This window comes from Salmo salar, chromosome 21, assembly GCF_965601325.2.
Source record: "Salmo salar chromosome 21, fSalSal1, whole genome shotgun sequence".
Classification (NCBI taxonomy): domain Eukaryota; kingdom Metazoa; phylum Chordata; class Actinopteri; order Salmoniformes; family Salmonidae; genus Salmo; species Salmo salar.
The window spans coordinates 40,054,367-40,072,159 of NC_138311.1; the positions used below are offsets into that span (position 1 = coordinate 40,054,367).

Genomic DNA, 17,793 nt, shown 5'->3' on the forward strand with positions numbered 1-17,793 from the left:
CTCGTCAACACTCACACCTGGGTTAACGAGAGAATCACTGACATGATGTCAGCTGGTGCTTTTGTGGCAGGGCTGAAATGCAGTGGAAATGTTTTTTGGGGATTCAGTTCATTTGCATGGCAAAGAGGGACTTTGCAATTAATTGCAATTCATCTGTTCACTCTTCATAACATTCTGGAGTATATGCAAATTGCCATCATACAAACTGAGGCAGCAGACTTTGTGAAAATGTATATTTGTGTCATTCTCAAAACTTTTGGACACGACTGTACACAAAATGCTGAGCGATTCAGAAAGATTTTACTTGGCCAAGTTCCTTCTCAGCTGGGTCTTGCTATTGTAGCAGTTTTAGAGGTGAAATTACATTTGCAGGCAGTAGGTGAGGTCTAAGCAGGGGTCTTAACGAGCTTACCTGAGACGTTGACATCACTGCAGGAGCCGTTGACCAGTACCTTCCCTTCTGGACAGGTGCAGGTGGCGCCCGTTGGGTTCAGTAGACACATGAAGTCACAGTTCATTCTCATGCACGGGTTGACCGCTGCAGAAAGACAAGAGGCAAACCGAGTGGCGCAGTGGTTTAAGGCACTGCATCTCAGTGCAAGAGGCGCCACTACAGTCCCTGGTTCAAATACAGGCTGTATCACATCCGCCCGTGATTGGGAGTCCCATAGGGCGGCTCACAATTGGCCCAGCATCGACCGGGTTTGGCTGGGGTAGGCCGTCACTGTAAATAACAATGTTCTTAACTCACTTCCTAGTTAAATAAAACTATTAAAATGCCAAGACGATTTATCATTCAATACAGCCGTCAAATAAAAAACATCCACTCCTTTATTACTATTGCTCCATTAAACATTCTGAGGCAAACAGACAGGGAAGAGGCTAAACATTATGGATTTAGTTCATACTGTGCACAAATGTATTTCTATTCAGAATCAACAAGAAATATGGTCCATATTCCACTCAATTCCTGGTCCCAAAGCACTACTATACCTGTGCGCCGATGACATAGATTTCGATTAAGGCTGCACCTCGCACCTCTCTGATTCAGAGGGGTTGAGTTAAATGCGGAAGACACATTTCAGTTGAATGCATTCAATTGCACAACTGACTAGGTATCCCCGTTTCCTTTCCTGTTAGTGAACACTACTTTGATATGCACCACATCAGCAGCATGCTGCCATATTCCTCCAATAAGTCAATGGAAGCGTTGGGTTTTCAATAATAACAAAAAAAACACAGTTCTCCAATTACACCAATTTACTGTGTTTGGGGTGATAGGGATCATCGTGGTTCAAAGCTAGCGAAAGAATAGTGTCCATGTGTTCTGCTGAAGACATCAAAACAACAGCAACATGCTGACCAGACCCGGACGCGTCGCGTGCTTTGCAAAATAAATGTACACGTACATGTTATTCAATCATTGCATAGTCAGGCACTAAAATAGAACTTGATTCTATTTGTGGCGCTCGACACGCTGCAAGTCCTGCCTCTCCCATCTCCTCACTGGATTTTAGGCACATTTACCCACGTGGGTGATTGAAAGATGAACTGAGGACCACACGCCAGACGGTTGTGACAATGCACCTTAAAGTTGCTTTCCAACCGCCATTTAAAGTCCAAAGAAGAAGAAGAAGCCTGAAGGAAGGAGAGATGACTATAATCAAATTCAGTTTTTTATCTGTGGATTAATTGTCGGAGTAGAGGAAATTGTGCATTTCAGGTAAAATCGCAACCCGATGTTTAGATCCCATTAGAAATGAGCTAGCAACAGCAAGATAGCTAGCTAAATTGCCATAAATGTTTAATGCTTTTGGACCTGTCCCCAAATTAATATAATTGGTTCAGAGTTTGTTTTGATATTTCAACCTGCGTGTCCTGATCGCTTCTGGTGTGGGGGGACAAAATCAGCACACGTGCGGTCTGGTCAGTATGTAACACTCCTTGTCTTCCTGTTCTGCTAGCTGTGCTGTAACTTCTGCTGCCCAAAGAATAGGCTACATAAATCAAATCTCATTTTATTTTTCACATGCGCCGAATACAACAGGTCCTTAACCAACAATGCAGTTTTAAGAAAAATAAGTGTCAAGAAAGTATTTACTAAAATAAGCTGAAGTAAAACATAAATAAAAAATAAAAATAAAAATAGAAAATAGAAAAATAACAAATGATTAAAAAGCACCAATAAAATAACAGTAGCGAGGCTATATACGGGGGTACCGGTACAGAGTAAATGTGCAGGGGCACAGGTTAGTCAAGGCAATTGAGGTAATATATACATGTAGATAGAGGTAAAATGACGATGCATAGATAATAAACAGAGAGCAGCAGCAGAAGCTGGACTAATGGGTCTTTGGGGAACGGTTCAGCTGCCCTTTAGTGTCTGACGCTCCACAACTCTAAACACGATACAGATAACAAATAGCAACCGAGAGCTACAGTGAAAAGAGAAGTGGAGAGATAGAGAATGAAGGATATATTTGTTTGATTGCTCCTAACATGGGAGATGAGATGAGTCAGCGAAGTAATTACAATATAGCAATTAAACACTGGCGTGATAGATGTGCAGAAGATGAATGTGCAAGTAGAGATACTGGGGTGCAAAGGAGCAAAATAAATGAATAAATACAGTATGGGGATGAGGTAGTTGGATGGGCTATTTACAGATGGGATATGTAAGGGTCCAGTGATCTGTGAGCTGCTCTGACAGAAGGAGCTTAAGTTAGTGAGGGAGATATGAGTCTCAAGCTTAAGTGATTTTTGCAATTCTTTCCAGTCATTGGCAGCAGAGAACTGGAAGGAAAAGGCGGCCAAAGGAGGAATTGGCTTTGGGGTTAACCAGTGAAATATACCTGCTGCAGCGCGTGCTACGGGTGCAGCGCGTGCTAGGGCTGCAGCGCACTGCTATGGTGACCAGTGAGTTGAGATAAGGCGGGGCTTTACCTAGCATACAGGTCGCAGTGGTGGGTAGTATGTGGGGCTTTGGTGACAAAACGGATAGCACTGTGATAGACTGCATCCAATTTGCTGAGGAGAGTGTTGGAGGCTATTTTGTAAATGACATCGCCGAAGTACAAAAGAGAGGATGAACAGGCTAGTAATAGGGGTTGCAACAATTTCGGCTGATCATTTTAGAAACAGAGGGTCCAGATTGTCTAGCCCTGCTGATTTGTAGCAGTCCAAATTTTGCAGCTCTTTCAGAACATCTGCTATCTGGATTTGGGCGAAGGAGAAATGGGGTAGGCTTGGGCAAGTTGCTGTGGGGGGGTGCAGGGCTGTTGACCAGGGTAGGGGTGGCCAGCTGGAAAGCATGGCCAGCCGTAGAAAAATTCTTATTGAAATGCTCTATTATCGTGGATTTATCAGTGGTGACAGTGTTTCCTAGCCTCATTGCAGTGGGCAGCTGGGAGGAGGTGCTCTTATTCTCCATGGACTTTACAGTGTCCCAGAACTTTTTGGAGTTTGTGCTGCAGGATGCAAATTTCTGTTTGAAAAAGCTAGCCTTTGCTTTCCTAACTGACTGTGTATATTGGTTCCTAACTTCCCTGAAAAGTTGCATATCGCGGGGGCTATTCGACGCTAATACAGTATGCCACAGGATGTTTTAGTGCTGGTCAAGGGCAGTCAGGTCTGGAGTGAACCGTGGGCTATATCTGTTCCTGATTCAAAAAATTTTGAATGGGAAAAGCTTATTTAAGATTGAGAGAAAAGCACTTTTAAAGAATAACCAGGCATCTTCTACTGATGGAATGAGGTCAATATCCTTCCAGGATACCTGGGCCAGGTCGATTAGAAAGGCCTGCTCGCTCACGTGTTTTAGGGAGCGTTTGACAGTGATGAGGGGTGGTCGTTTGACTGCAGACCCATTATGGACGCAAGCGAAGAGGCAGTGATCGCTGAGATCTATGAGGGTGCCTGTGTTTACGGATTTGGGGTTGTACCTGGTAGGTTCATTGATAATTTGTGTGAGATTGAGGGCATCAAGCTTAGATTGTAGGATGGACAGGGTGTTAAGCATGTCCCAGTTTAGGTCACCTAACAGCACAAGCTCTGAAGATAGATGAGGGGCAATCAATTCACATATGGTGTACAGGGCACAGCTGGGGGCAGAAGGTGGTCTATAGCAAGCGACAACGATGAGGGACTTGTTTTTGGAAAGGTGGATTTTTAAAAGTAGAAGCTCAAATTGTTTAGGCACAGACCTGGATAGTAAGACAGAACTCTGCAGGCTATCTCTGCAGTAGATTGCAACTCCGCCCCCTTTGACAGTTCTATCTTGTCGGAAATAGTTATAGTTAGGGATGGAGATTTCAGGGATTTGGTGGCCGTCCTAAACCAGGACATCCGGGTTGGCAGAGTGTGCTAAAGCAGTGAATAAAGCAAACTTAGGGAGGATGCTTCTAATGTTAACATGCATGAAACCAAGGCTTTTAAGGTTACAGAAGTCAACAAATGAGAGCGCCTGGGGAATGAGAGTGGAGCTAGGCATTGCAGGGCCTGGATTAACCTCTACATCACCAGAGGAGGAGTAGGATAAGGGTACGGCTAAAGGCTATAAGAACTGGTCGTCTAGTACGTACGGAACAGAGAGTAAAAGGAGCAGGCTTCTGGGCGCGGTAGAATAGATTTAATGCATAATGTACAGACAAAGGTAGGGTAGGATGTGAATACAGTGGAGGTAAACCTAGGCATTGAGTGACGATGAGAGAGGTATTGTCTCTAGAGACATCAATTAAACCAGGTGAGGTCACCGCATGTGTGGGAGGTGGGACAAGAGAGTTAGCTGAGGCATATTGAGCAGGGCTGGAGGCTCTACAGTGAAATAAGACAATAATAACTAACCAAAATAGCAATGGACAAGGCATGTTACTGTAATATCATGTTAGTTGCCCTTATTATGCTTCCATGTTTTACCTTTATTTAACTAGGCAAATCAGTTACGAACAAATTCTTATTTTCAATGATGGCCTTGGAACAGTGTGTTGACTGCCTTGTTCAGGGGCAGAACGACAGATTTTTACCTTGTCAGTTCGGGGATTTATCTTGCAACCTTTCGGTTACACGTCCAATTCTCTAACCACTAGGCTACATGCCACCCCCATTTAAGTTTGAAGCCTATTCAAATGGTACTTTCACTATGCACATGACCCTCCTAATTTCCCTGCATTATCCATGACCCTTATTACCCCATGACCCTTATTTTTATTTAGTAAAATACCCATTGAAACACAGCAGTAGATATGATATATTTACCATCTTGCTGCTTGTATCGGTGGGAGATCAGGACATTGGTAGTTTTCTCGAGACCCAAGTGGAGAAACTCCACAGGCTGTTTGCCATACTTGTGAACTCTGAAGACTTCATGTTTTAGCCCAGTCCCGTAGATGTAGTCTTCAAATATGTCAATCCTGTATGGCTGGGATATTCCTGTGAAAACAGCCATGGAAACAGACTGAAGGCAGGGTGGAAAGAAGCATATGACCATGAACACCGTTTGAAAAAATAAAATAATATATATGTTTGTTAGAAAATCCTATTTGGGATGGTAAAAGGTTTTCAGTGCAAACTTAAATGACTAAAACCAAATATAAAAGTATGTAGAAAAGATAATGGAGCTATATAGTTTCCTTTGAGAACTAACAATCACTAAAATAAAAACTAGACAGTCAGGGAGAATAAAAATTGTCATGTCATGGAGCCCCTTTTGATTTTGTTATAATGTATGAGTCCCTCAGATAGCATGCAAACACGGCATAAGCATTGGCAAAATATGTAGAATTGCAGGAATAGCTTGAAAACATACATTTCTCTCCTCCCCATGACAAAATGTGTAGAATTGCAGGAAATGTACTTTAAAAGAACAAAATGCTGTCTCTGTGGCCAAGAGGGCCTCTAAACATTTTGGTGGTAGACTGTGCCATTGGCCACGGCCACTACCCCCCCCCCCCATGCAACTTTGCCACAGTTGCTGGAAAAAATCCTAAGGGAAACACTGCACACAAACGCACACACTCTGTTATTGTAGCAATCTGTTGATAAAATGTAGAGGAAATTAAACAACGATCACATCAGTAACTAGTATGTGCTTGGAAAGTAAATCTTTGTTTTGTTCTCGGGGTGGTGTTACCGTGTCTGTCCCTGATTGCAACCAGAGGGTCCGACCCATCCAATCTCACACTGCCTATCTCGGAGAGCTCAGGATCAGCCCAGTACAAACGTTGGTTGAAGTAATCGATGGCCAGACCTGGGGGAGGATGAGAAAACGAGCTTTATTTTCCTCATGAATTTTGTAAAGATCAATATAGATGCCTTCATTCTGAGAGCATTCAGATTATAAACAATGTTCTTGAAATATTTGAACACAATTGCATGGATTGCAGCTGTCAACGTTCCATATAAACTGCGGATAGACTGCATAAACTGACAGTTATTTCATCTATTTCCTTTTGGTACCTCACTTCCTACGCAGCCGAGAGAAAGTCATTAACATTTAAATGGAATCATGCTACACGATATATACAGTACCAGTCAAAAGTTTGTGCAAAACTGTCATCAAGACAAAGGGTGGCTACTTTGAAGAATCTCAAATATAAATACATTTGGATTTGTTTAACACTTTTTTGGTTACTACATGATTCCATATGTGTTATTCCATAGTTTTGATGTCTTCACTATTATTATACAATGTAGAAAATAGTAAAAACTAAGAAAAACCCTTGAATGAGTAGATGTGTCTAAACTTTTGACTGGTACTGCATATACCAGCATATTTTTTATTTATTTTTTATTACAGATTTTTGTTGTTAAATCTACTATGTATTTCTATCATGTGTTTGCCTGGATAAAATACCCAAGTGGCCATGGTGATTAAAATGGGTGTGCGTTTTTACACAGGTTGTGAATTCCCCCTACCTTGACTGGGACAGTTCATGGGTCCCTGATATTAAAGGAGGCCAAACCATCTTTAAAAACTAGATCAGCACCAAGTGTCTCCCCCAGGACCATAACAATAGGTTTGGTCTGTCAGAGACATTCATTAACTTTTTCCATGGCCTTATTTTAAACAGCTTTATCCTCTAGTCTACAACTAGCCTGGTCCCAGATTGGTATTTGCTGTCTTACCAACTCCTACAGTCATTGCCTTTAACAAGACTGCACAGACAGCTCTGGAACTAGGCTAGTCTACAACATCACATCTTATTGAAAAGATATGTATGGACTTGGAAAATACAGGCTGATAAATATGATGCGTATGTGTAATGACATTTCCCTACTGTTTCAGTCTTCACACTTCATTCAGTTGTGAAAAAGTGTTATCCTATGGTACAGTATGTTAGCTAAATCAAACATACTAATGTGACATGAGGAGAAACTGTACTGTAGATACCTGTTGGTCTCCTGAGGTTCTTCTCCAAAAAGATCCTACGCATAGTCCCATCCATAGCCGACTCCTCAATATGAGAATGATCACCTATTACTGTCCAATACATCATCCTGTAGAAGGTACAAAGACAAGTATTTTCTGTTGGGTCTCCATAGCATCTGGTCTAATGGATATCAGGGGATTAAATGCACAGAGATTGGAATCCCTGTCTATATTTATATAATCCCTGGAATCCCTGCTATATTTATGAAATCCCTGGAATCCCTGTCAAATATGTATGGCTTAACAAATCAGTAAAGAAAACACATTTTGGAAACCATCTTGGATGCATTTTTCAAAATTGCACAGCCGTCTTCCTTCAGCAGAGTAACAAAATAATGACAAAGCAAAAAGGTATAAAGTGACAACATAATGATGAAATTGAACATTGTATGAAAAGGATGCTCTTACCCTTGTGGTGGGTTGACAGCGATGGCGTACGGCTCTCCTGCAATGTCAGTTATCAGACGGGTGCAATTTGGCCCTCTGAGCTGGCCCACGTTTATAGAGTATCTGAGCTTAGTCCAGTGGGCTGTGTAATAGCTGAACCAGTGCATCCGAGAATGGTCTGTCCAATAGATATTTCCTGTAATCCAGTCAGCAGACACATCCCTCGGTCTACGGAAGTCTGAACACTGCAAGGAAAATCAGAGCTTGTAAACATGAAAGCATGAACGTGACAAAGACTTAAGATATTTGTATTAAATATGGCAAATAAACTTTTAACATTCAGATGTGAAGAATGGCTCAAACTTTAGATCAATGTACATGATGGTATTTGAATAATAGTATCTCCAAATGACATTGATAGATGTGTAATTCATCGTAAAACAATTTACTGGCTTTCTTCGAGTTTGTCAGTAGCCATATCTACAAATGAGAAAAATGAATCGTCCGAGACATTCATTGCATTAAATGGGAACAACGGCAAATTTGAAAAATGTATCTATGTTCCTAAACCCCTCTGACTAGTTGATGGACTGTCTGTCAAAGCGTGCACATCTCTCACTCAGGGAGAGCGAGGTAGAACTAGAGCTACATCACAGAGTTATAAAACTTTCCAGTAACCGCAGCGCTAGATAGAACTTTGTGTAATATCTTTAAAAATACGAAAATATAAACATTCTATCAAACCAAAAATACAACATTTGTGAAGTCCAATCAATTGTGAGATATGGCATATACATTTTGTGAGATCCCTTTGGGTCGCGGGTTCACAATTTGACAATTTCGGAGATCTCTGCCAAGCAAGGAGGAAAGGAGCCGACCTTATTCCGCCTTTCACTTTTACCTTGCAATCCCATTGTACATACTTGCTCCTGCCAATCAACACTGTCCATCTTCCCTCTGACAGTTGGCTACACACCAAAATATATCTACAAAATTTAGAGTGAAAGACTAGTGAGTGTGCAACGTAACATCCACTTCATAGGATGACACATATGGGCTAAAAGGTTCATTTATGTACAAATGTTTCATTAGATTGTAATGTTCCTAGTAGCCAGCTGACAGCTAACATATCCTTGTAAATTAATTTATGTTGCAGATATAATAGATAGATGCATGCATCAGTAGCTTGGCTTTCGAAATGTGACTTATGCTCACTGTCCAAGTTTTCATTGGGGTAGATCAAATATTATATTATTAGAATGATTATTAGCCTACATTTACATTTTCAAATCGGTAAAATAATGCAATCATTTGCAAAACTATGCGGGGGATTTAATTTGCAAGCCAGGGCCAAATTGCCTTCCTCGAGCAAGCAGAAGAATGTCATAATGTAACCATTATTGAAAAGTATTCCTATAGCCTATGTTTAAATCAAATACCCTTGCATCAAATACCCTACATGTGAAAGTCGTATATTGATTATGTATAGCATACAAGAATGATGATCACTGCAATCAACAGCTGCAGTGTTGCTCATTGGATTACCCCATATCATCGAATAGGCTATGTGAAAGTTTATCAAGACAAAAGGCAGACACATGGAATTATTTGTTTTGGATGGATGGTTGACATGATAGAAAAGTAGGCGGATATTTTCTTATCTAAATGTGGGTGAAACTTTTCTTCAGTATACATTTATCGAGCTTGTTATGTGTGTTGTACTGTACTCGCACTGGGGAAAAACCTTATTGCCTATTGTGCAATAAATTTCAAACTTCTAACAAAATACACCAGCAACATCATTTAGGAGATAAAGGTTGTGGGCACAGTGTTTCTGATCAGATTGACAATTATGTATTTATGTGGCTACGATGCCATCTTTAGAGCACAGCATTTTCTGCTTAGTTTCCAGAGCATTGAAAGAGAGAAATTAAATAGGCTACTAGCTAGCGAGGTCTGATAATGCTTCTGACAATATAGTAAAAGGCGTGTTGTGTTGGGTGATGTGCTAACGTCGAATGTAGGCCATTTTGAAAACTGCCAGTGTGTTGTTGCATGAGCTGGCTGCTGTTCCCTCCTTGTTTGGCCGGGATCTCAGAAAAGGTACAATTGTGAACCCGCGACTCAAATTGTTCACATAAAATGTTATGCCATATCTCCCAATCGATTGGATTTCCCTATTTTAGTATTTTCGCTGTGACAGAACGTTTATATTTTATTCCATACAGTTCTATCTAGCACTGCACTGAGTGGGGGGCTGTATAACCCTGTGACGTAGCTCTCCCTCTAGCTCCACCTTGTCTCCCTGAGTGAGAGAGGTGCGCACATTGACAGATAGTCCAACATCAAGGCAGAGGGGGTTAGGAACATACACACCTTTTCAAAAATGTGTTGTCATTCTCCTTTAATTCAAACAAAACCTGGAAAAAGCTTGGCACCTTCCTAATGTTCTGTAATCTAGCTCACAGGAGATATGTGACTATATGAGATACATTTAATCTTCAAGCACTCACTGCTATATTCCCACTCTCACAGCTAATCATTCTATAATTAATTGTGCTCAATTGCAGTAACCAAGACATACTGCAGCTTCAATGAATTTAGAAATGAAAAAAACATGTATATCTTGTGATAGTGTTACTTAAACAATACTGTAGATATCCTGTGGATAATAGTAAGCGGACATTGAATGGACAACTCTATCATACATTTAAAAGTAAAGTAGACTTTCCAACCACCCTAACCACACCTTTGGAAATACTTACTATGTTTCCGACATTAGTTTTAGTTTGACTCTTGTCTAGGACTTCTTTGTAAAAAAGTCCACCAGGGTTAAACTGGGTAGCCCAGATAACCTTTTGTTGGTGTAACAGAGCATCCATCCCAATAATGCGGGCATTGTCCTCGATGCGAGTGAGGAGTTTGTGTCCATGGCTCTGGTTAAACGGATACACAAAACTTCGGATTTCAGTGTCATTAGCTATGTAGAGCACTCGATCTTCTGGTCCTGCCCGTTGTTGAGTTATTAATATGCAAAGAAAATGAAAAGTGGCTCAATTCCATTTGGGGTTTTAAACAACAGTTTGACAACATCATTTCATTTACAGAAGCAAAAAAGTATAATATATGGCAATCAAGTCATATATAAACATTATTGGGCAGTTTTCTGGACACATTAAGCTTAGACCTGGACTAAAAAGCATTTTTGATGGAGATTCTACTTTCATTTTTCTTTTTATTCCAGGACTAGGATGAATCTGTGTCCAACAAACTGCCCCCATATATCACATGTTCCTTGTTGATCAGGATAATAATACATAATCACATAGTAACAAGACCAGTCATTTATTACTACTACTACCCGTGGTGCCAATCAGTAGGAATAGTGGGGATAGAGGGGATATGTCATTAAAATGGGAAAAGTGCCTTCAGAAAGCATTCATTGTAATCCAAGATGGCGTAGCAGTCAGACGTCTTTGTCCTGTCGTGTCCCTTGTATATATCTTCTTACATCTTTTTCTTCGCATATCTTTTAAAAATATTTTCCTAAACTTCAACTTCTAAATACTCTCCTGCAACCCGCCTCACCCAATGTGGCGTGGATCTGTTTTTTTTTCTCTAAAGTATTTCTATTTACTTCGGATAAGGAATCCCTCAACTGAAGCTAGCCAGCTAACCAGCTATCAGTCAGCAAACCATTGCTAGCGGTCATCAGCTAACCTTTAGCCCGGAAAGCTCTCGCCAGTTCGAACAACGTGACTCAAACCAGAGCATAACAGACCTATTATTATTATTTAATTTTTTCCCCCATATCCCCGGATTCCTACCGCAAACTCTGAACATTTTCATCTGGATCTTCGCAACTAGCTAACCACAATCCCGGGTGATTACTACTGGCTTGCGTTTCCATCCTGGAGCAAGTACCAATTAGCCTGAAGCTAGCCTGGCCAGGGCTCCTGTGCTACCACCGAAGCCCAATCCTGGGCTACAATATCTGGACCCCTTCTACTGCCGGTACGGGGCATGGAACCCCACCGATCCTCTACGACTGGAATACCGACATAATCTGCCCGAGGAGTCCAACAGGCCCCTCAGGCGCGACATCCGCTGAAGGCCCATTCTGCTAACCGCGGCCTACTAGCTACCTAGAGCTACTTGGAACCCTACTAATTCCACGACTGGTCTATCGACGTCACCACACGAAGAGGCAAAAACAGACTTACCCCCATCGCGACGTCCCCCAAAGGCTAACTTGCTAGCCCCGGTCTGTTAACTACTAGCTTGCCTGCCCCGGTCTGCTAACTGCTAGCCCCGGTCTGCCAACTGCTTGCTTGCTAACCCCGTCTGCTAACTGCTAGCTTGCCAGCCCCGATTTGCTAACTGCTAGCTTGTTTAGCCCCGGCCTGCTAACTGTTAGGTTGTTAGCATCGGCCTGCTAACTGTCTGAATCGCCGTGTCCCCAGTCAGCCCAACCACTCACTGGACCCATATGTTTACTTGGCCACGCATGCCTCTCTCTAATATCAATATGCCTCATCCATTAATGTCCTGGTTAGTGATTACTGCCTTATTTCACTGTAGAGCCTCTAGCCCTGCTCAATATGCCTTAACCAACCATGTTGTTCCACCTCCTACATATGCGATGACATCACCTGGTTTAAACGTCTCTAGAGACTATATCTCTCTCATCATTACTCAATGCCTAGGTTAACCTCCAATGTCCTCACATCCTACCTTACCTTTGTCTGTACACTATGCCTTGAATCTATGCTATCGTGCCTAGAAACCTGCTCCTTTTACTCTCTGTTCCGAACGTGCTAGACGGCCAGTTCGTATAGCCTTTCTCCGTACCCTTATCCTACTTCTCCTCTGTTCCTCTGGTGATGTAGAGGTTAATCCAGGTCCTGCAGTGCCTAGCTCCACTCCCACTCCCCAGGTGCTCTCATTTGTTGACTTCTGTAACCGTAAAAGCCTTGGTTTCATGCATGTTAACATTAGAAGCCTACTCCCTAAGTTTGTTTTACTCACTGCTTTAGCACACTCTGCCAACCCGGATGTCTTAGCCGTGTCTGAATCCTGGCTTAGGAAAACCACCAAAAACCCTGAAATCTCCATCGCTAACTATAACATTTTCCGCCAAGATAGAACTGCCAAAGGGGGCGGTGTTGCAATCTACTGCAAAGATAGCCTGCAAAGTTCTGTATAACTACCCAAGTCTGTACCCAAACAATTCAAGCTTCTACTTCTAAAAATGTAGCTTTCCAGAAACAAGTCTCTCACTGTTGCCGCTTGCTATAGACCTCCCTCTGCCCCCAGCTGTGCCCTCGATACCATATGTGAATTGATTGCCCCCCATCTATCTTCTGAGCTCGTGCTACTAGGTGACCTAAACTGGGACATGCTTAACACCCCGGCCATCCTACAATATAAGCTTGATGCCCTCAATCTCACACAAATTATCAATGAACCTACCAGGTACAACCCCAAATCCATAAACACGGGCACCCTCATAGATGTCATCCTAACTAACTCGCCCTCCAAATACACCTCTGCTGTTTTCAATCAAGATCACAGCGATCACTGCCTCATTGCCTGCATCTGTAATGGTTCTGCGACCAAACGACCACCCCTCATCACTCTCAAACGCTCCCTAAAACACTTCTGCGAGCAGGCCTTTCTAATCGACCGGGCCGGGGTATCCTGGGATGACATTGACCGCAACCCGTCAGTAGATGATGCCTGGCTATTCTTTAAAAGTGCCTTCCTCACCATCTTAAATAAGCATGCCCCACTCAAAAAAATGTAGAACTAGGAATAGATATAGTCCTTGGTTCACTCCAGACCGCACTGCCCTTGACCAGCACAAAAACATCCTGTTGCGTTCTGCATTAGCATCGAATAGCACCCGTGATATGAAACTTTTCAGGGAAGTTAGGAACAAATATACACAGGCAGTTAGAAAAGCTAAGGCTAGCTTTTTGAAACAGAAATTTGCATCCTGTAGTACAAACTCAAAAAAGTTCTGGGACACTGTAAAGTCCATGGAGAATAAGAGCACCTCCTCCCAGCTGCCCACTGCAATGAGGCTAGGAAACACTGTTACCATCGATAAATCCACTATAATGGAGAATTTCAATAAGCATTTCTCTATGGCTGGCCATGCTTTCCAGCTGGCTACCCCTAAATTGTTGCAACCCCTATTACTAGCCTGTTCAACCTCTCTTTCGTATCGTCTGAGATTCCCAAAGATCGGAAAGCTGCCGCGGTCATCCCCCTCTTCAAAGGGGGTGACACTCTAGACCCAAACTGCTACAGACCTATATTTATCCTACCCTGTCTTTCTAAGGTTTTCGAAAGCCAAGTTAACAAACAGATTACTGACCATTTCGAATCCCACTGTACCTTCTCCGCTATGCAATCTGGTTTCAGAGCTGGTCATGGGTGCACCTCAGCCACGCTTAAGGTCCTAAACAACATCATAACCGCCATCGATAAGAGACAATATTGTGCAGCCGTATTCAGCGACCTGGCCAAGGCTTTCGACTCTGTCAATCACCACATTCTTATTGGCAGACTCGACAGCCTTGGTTTCTCAAATGATTGCCTCGCCTGGTTTACCAACTACTTCTCTGATAGAGTTCAGTGTGTCAAATCGGAGGGCCTGTTTTCCGGACATCTGGCAGTCTCTATGGGTGTGCCACAGGGTTCAATTCTCGGGGTGACTCTCTTCTCTGTATACATCAATGATGTTACTCTTGCTGCTGGTGATTCTCTGATCCACCTTTACGCAGACGACACCATTCTGTAAACTTCTGTCCCCTCTTTGGACACTGTGTTAACTAACCTCCAGACGAGCTTCAATGCCATACAACTCTACTTCCGTGGCCTCCAACTGCTCTTAAACGCAAGTAAAACTAAATGCATGCTATTCAATCGATCACTGCCCGCACCTGCTCGCCCGTCCAGCATCACTGCTATGGACGACTCTGACTTAATACGTGGACAACTACAAATACCTGGATGTCTGGTTAGACTGTAAACTCTCCTTCCAGACTCACATTAAGCATCTCCAATCCAAAATGAAATCTAGAATCGGCTTCCTATATCGCAACAAAGCATCCTTCACTCATGCTGCCAAACATACCCTCGTAAAACTGACCATCCTACCGATCCTCGACTTCGGCGATGTCATCTATAAAATAGCCTCCAACACTCTACTCAACAAACTGGATGCAGTCTATAACAGTGCCATCCGTTTTGTCACCAAAGCCCCATACACTATCCACCATTGCGACCTGGATGCTCTCTTTGGTTGGCCCTCGCTTCATACTCGTCGCCAAACCCACTGGCTACAGGTTATCTAAAAGTCTCTGCTAGGTAAAGCCCCGCCTTATCTCAGATCACAGGTCACCATAGCAGCGCCCACTCGTAGCACGCGCTCCAGCAGGTATATCTCACTGGTCACCCCAAAGCCTATTCCTCATTTGGTCGACTTTCCTTCCAGTTCTCTGCTGCCAATGACTGGAACGAACTGCAAAAATCTCTGAAGCTGGAGAATCATATCTCCCTCACTTGCTTTAAGCACCAGCTGTCAAAGCAGCTCACAGATCACTGCACCTGTACATAGATGGGCTGTTTACAGATGGGCTATCTACCTACCTCATCCCCATACTGTATTTATTTATGTATGCATGTATGTATGTATGTATGTATCTTGCTCCTTTGCACCCCAGTATCTCTACTTGCACATTCATCTTCTGCACATCTACCATTCCAGTGTTTAATTGCTATATTGTAATTACTTCGCCACCATGGCCTATTTATTGCCCTAACTTACCTCATTTGCACTCACTGTATATAGACTTTTTGTTTTCTTTTGTTCTACTGTATTATTGACTGTATGTTTTGTTTATTCCTGGTGTAACTCTGTGTTGTATGTATCGAATTGCTATGCTTTATCTTGGCCAGGTCATAGTTGCAAATGAGAACTTGTTCTCAACTAGCCTACCTGGTTAAATAAAGGTGAAATAAAAAAATAAAAAATATAAAAAATTCATACCCATTGACTTATTACACATTTTGTTGTGTTACAGCCTGAAATCGAAATGGATTAAATGTCTTTTTCTCTCACCCATCTACACACAATATTCCATAATTACAAATTGAAAACATGTTTTTTATAAATGTTTGCTCAATTATTGAAAATTAAATAAAGAAATATCTAATTTACATATGTATTCACACCCCTTTGCTATGACACTCCAAATTGAGCTCAGGTGCATCCAATTTCCCTTGATCATCCTTGAGATTTCGCTACAACTGGATTTGGTGTCCACCTGTGGCCAATTCCATTGTTTGGACATTATTTAGAAAGAAACACACCTGTCTATATAAAAGGTTCCACAGTTGACAATGCATGTCAGAGCAGAAACTAGATCTCCAAGATAGAATTGTGATGAGGCATATATCTGAGGAAGGGTATACAACAATTTCTAGAGTGTTGAAAGTTTCCAAAAGCACAGTGGTCTCCATCATTGGGAAACTGAAAAAATATGGACCTACCCAGACTCTGCCTAGAGCTGGCTGTCCGATCAAACTGAGCAACCGGGCAAGAAGGACCTTGGTCAGGGAGGTGACCATGAACCCAATGACCACTGACAGAACTACAGAGTTCCTTGGCTGAGATGGGAGAACATGCCAGAAGGACAACAGTCTCTACAGCACTTCACCAATCTGGGCATTATAGGAGTAGCCAGACAGAAGCCACTCCTGAGAAAAAGACACATGACAGCATGCCTAGAGTTTGCAAAAAGGCAAGTGAAAAACTCTGAGATGTGGTCTGATGAGACAAAAATGTAACTCTTTGGCCTAAATACAAAGCGCTATGTCTGGAAAAAGCCAGGCACAGCTCACCACCAGTCTTACACCATCACTACTGGGTGATGTGCTATGGGGATGTTTTTCAGTGGCAGGGCCTGGGACACTGGTAAGGATAGAGGAAACATTTAATGGAGCCAAATACAGGCAAATCCCTGATGAGAACCCGCTTCAGAGTGCAAACAACCCTAGATGGGTGAAGGCGAAGATTTACATTCCAACAGGACAATGACACCAAGCATACAGACAAACCAGAATGTTTAAATCCTTGAATGGCCTCGCAAAAGCCCAGACTTGAATCCCATTGAAAATCTTTGGAAACTTAACAAAGCTTGAGAAAATCTACAAGGAAGAATGGGACAAAATCCCCAGATCAAGACATACCAAAGCTGTAATCGACGCCAAATGTGCTTCTACAAAGTATTGACTCAGGGGTGTGAATATTTATGTTTCATTTTGAATAAATTTGCAAAAATGTCTAAACATGTTTTCACTGTCATTTTGGGGTATTGTGTGTAGATGGATGAGATTTTTATTTTATTTAATATATTTTAATTTCAAGGTTGTAACACAACAACATTTAGAATATGTTATACTTTCCGAAGGCACTGTATCACAGTGCAGTGTATCACAGTGGTGTATACACCCGTAACGTTAATACTTTGGAGAAAAGATGTGAAATAGATTTTAGTGAATATTGCCAGTCATTATTAATAAAATCCTTATTGGTAACATCAGAAACAGCTCAGTTTTATACTATCTAAATTGTTAAATGGCTGGTCTTGTATACATTCAGTGTTACTTATACAATCCTGTTGTCTTAATGCAAAGGTTATCTGATGACTATGACAGTATCTTTACAATGAAGTGGTAAGGATAAAGTACAGTTTCATCTATTGAATAAAACTAATCTTTTCATATAAAGGGTATACAATATTCAAGAACATTTTGCAGTTTATAGAAATACATACTATACTAACAGTATACTGTTTTAATTCATTTTAGCTTAAAAATACCAGATACAATACTGTATATCAATTGAAACTACAACAGTAAAAAAATCCTAGCTCAATATGTGGCACATCAAGATGAGTTCAATGTAA

General features: G+C 41.8%; 1 protein-coding gene across 1 annotated transcript in view; it reads right to left on the minus strand.

The window, feature by feature from the left end:
- The window catches only part of LOC106582301 (low-density lipoprotein receptor-related protein 1B), a 272,131-nt gene that overhangs the window by 21,661 nt on the left and 232,677 nt on the right, over positions 1-17,793 (minus strand). The window contains exons 60-65 of the mRNA XM_082967167.1: positions 10,579-10,820; positions 7,835-8,058; positions 7,388-7,494; positions 6,128-6,244; positions 5,254-5,427; positions 413-538 (exon numbers count right to left, since the gene is read on the minus strand). Coding sequence (XP_082823293.1) covers positions 413-538; positions 5,254-5,427; positions 6,128-6,244; positions 7,388-7,494; positions 7,835-8,058; positions 10,579-10,820 — 990 coding nt within the window. The remainder of the gene's footprint in view (positions 1-412; positions 539-5,253; positions 5,428-6,127; positions 6,245-7,387; positions 7,495-7,834; positions 8,059-10,578; positions 10,821-17,793) is intronic.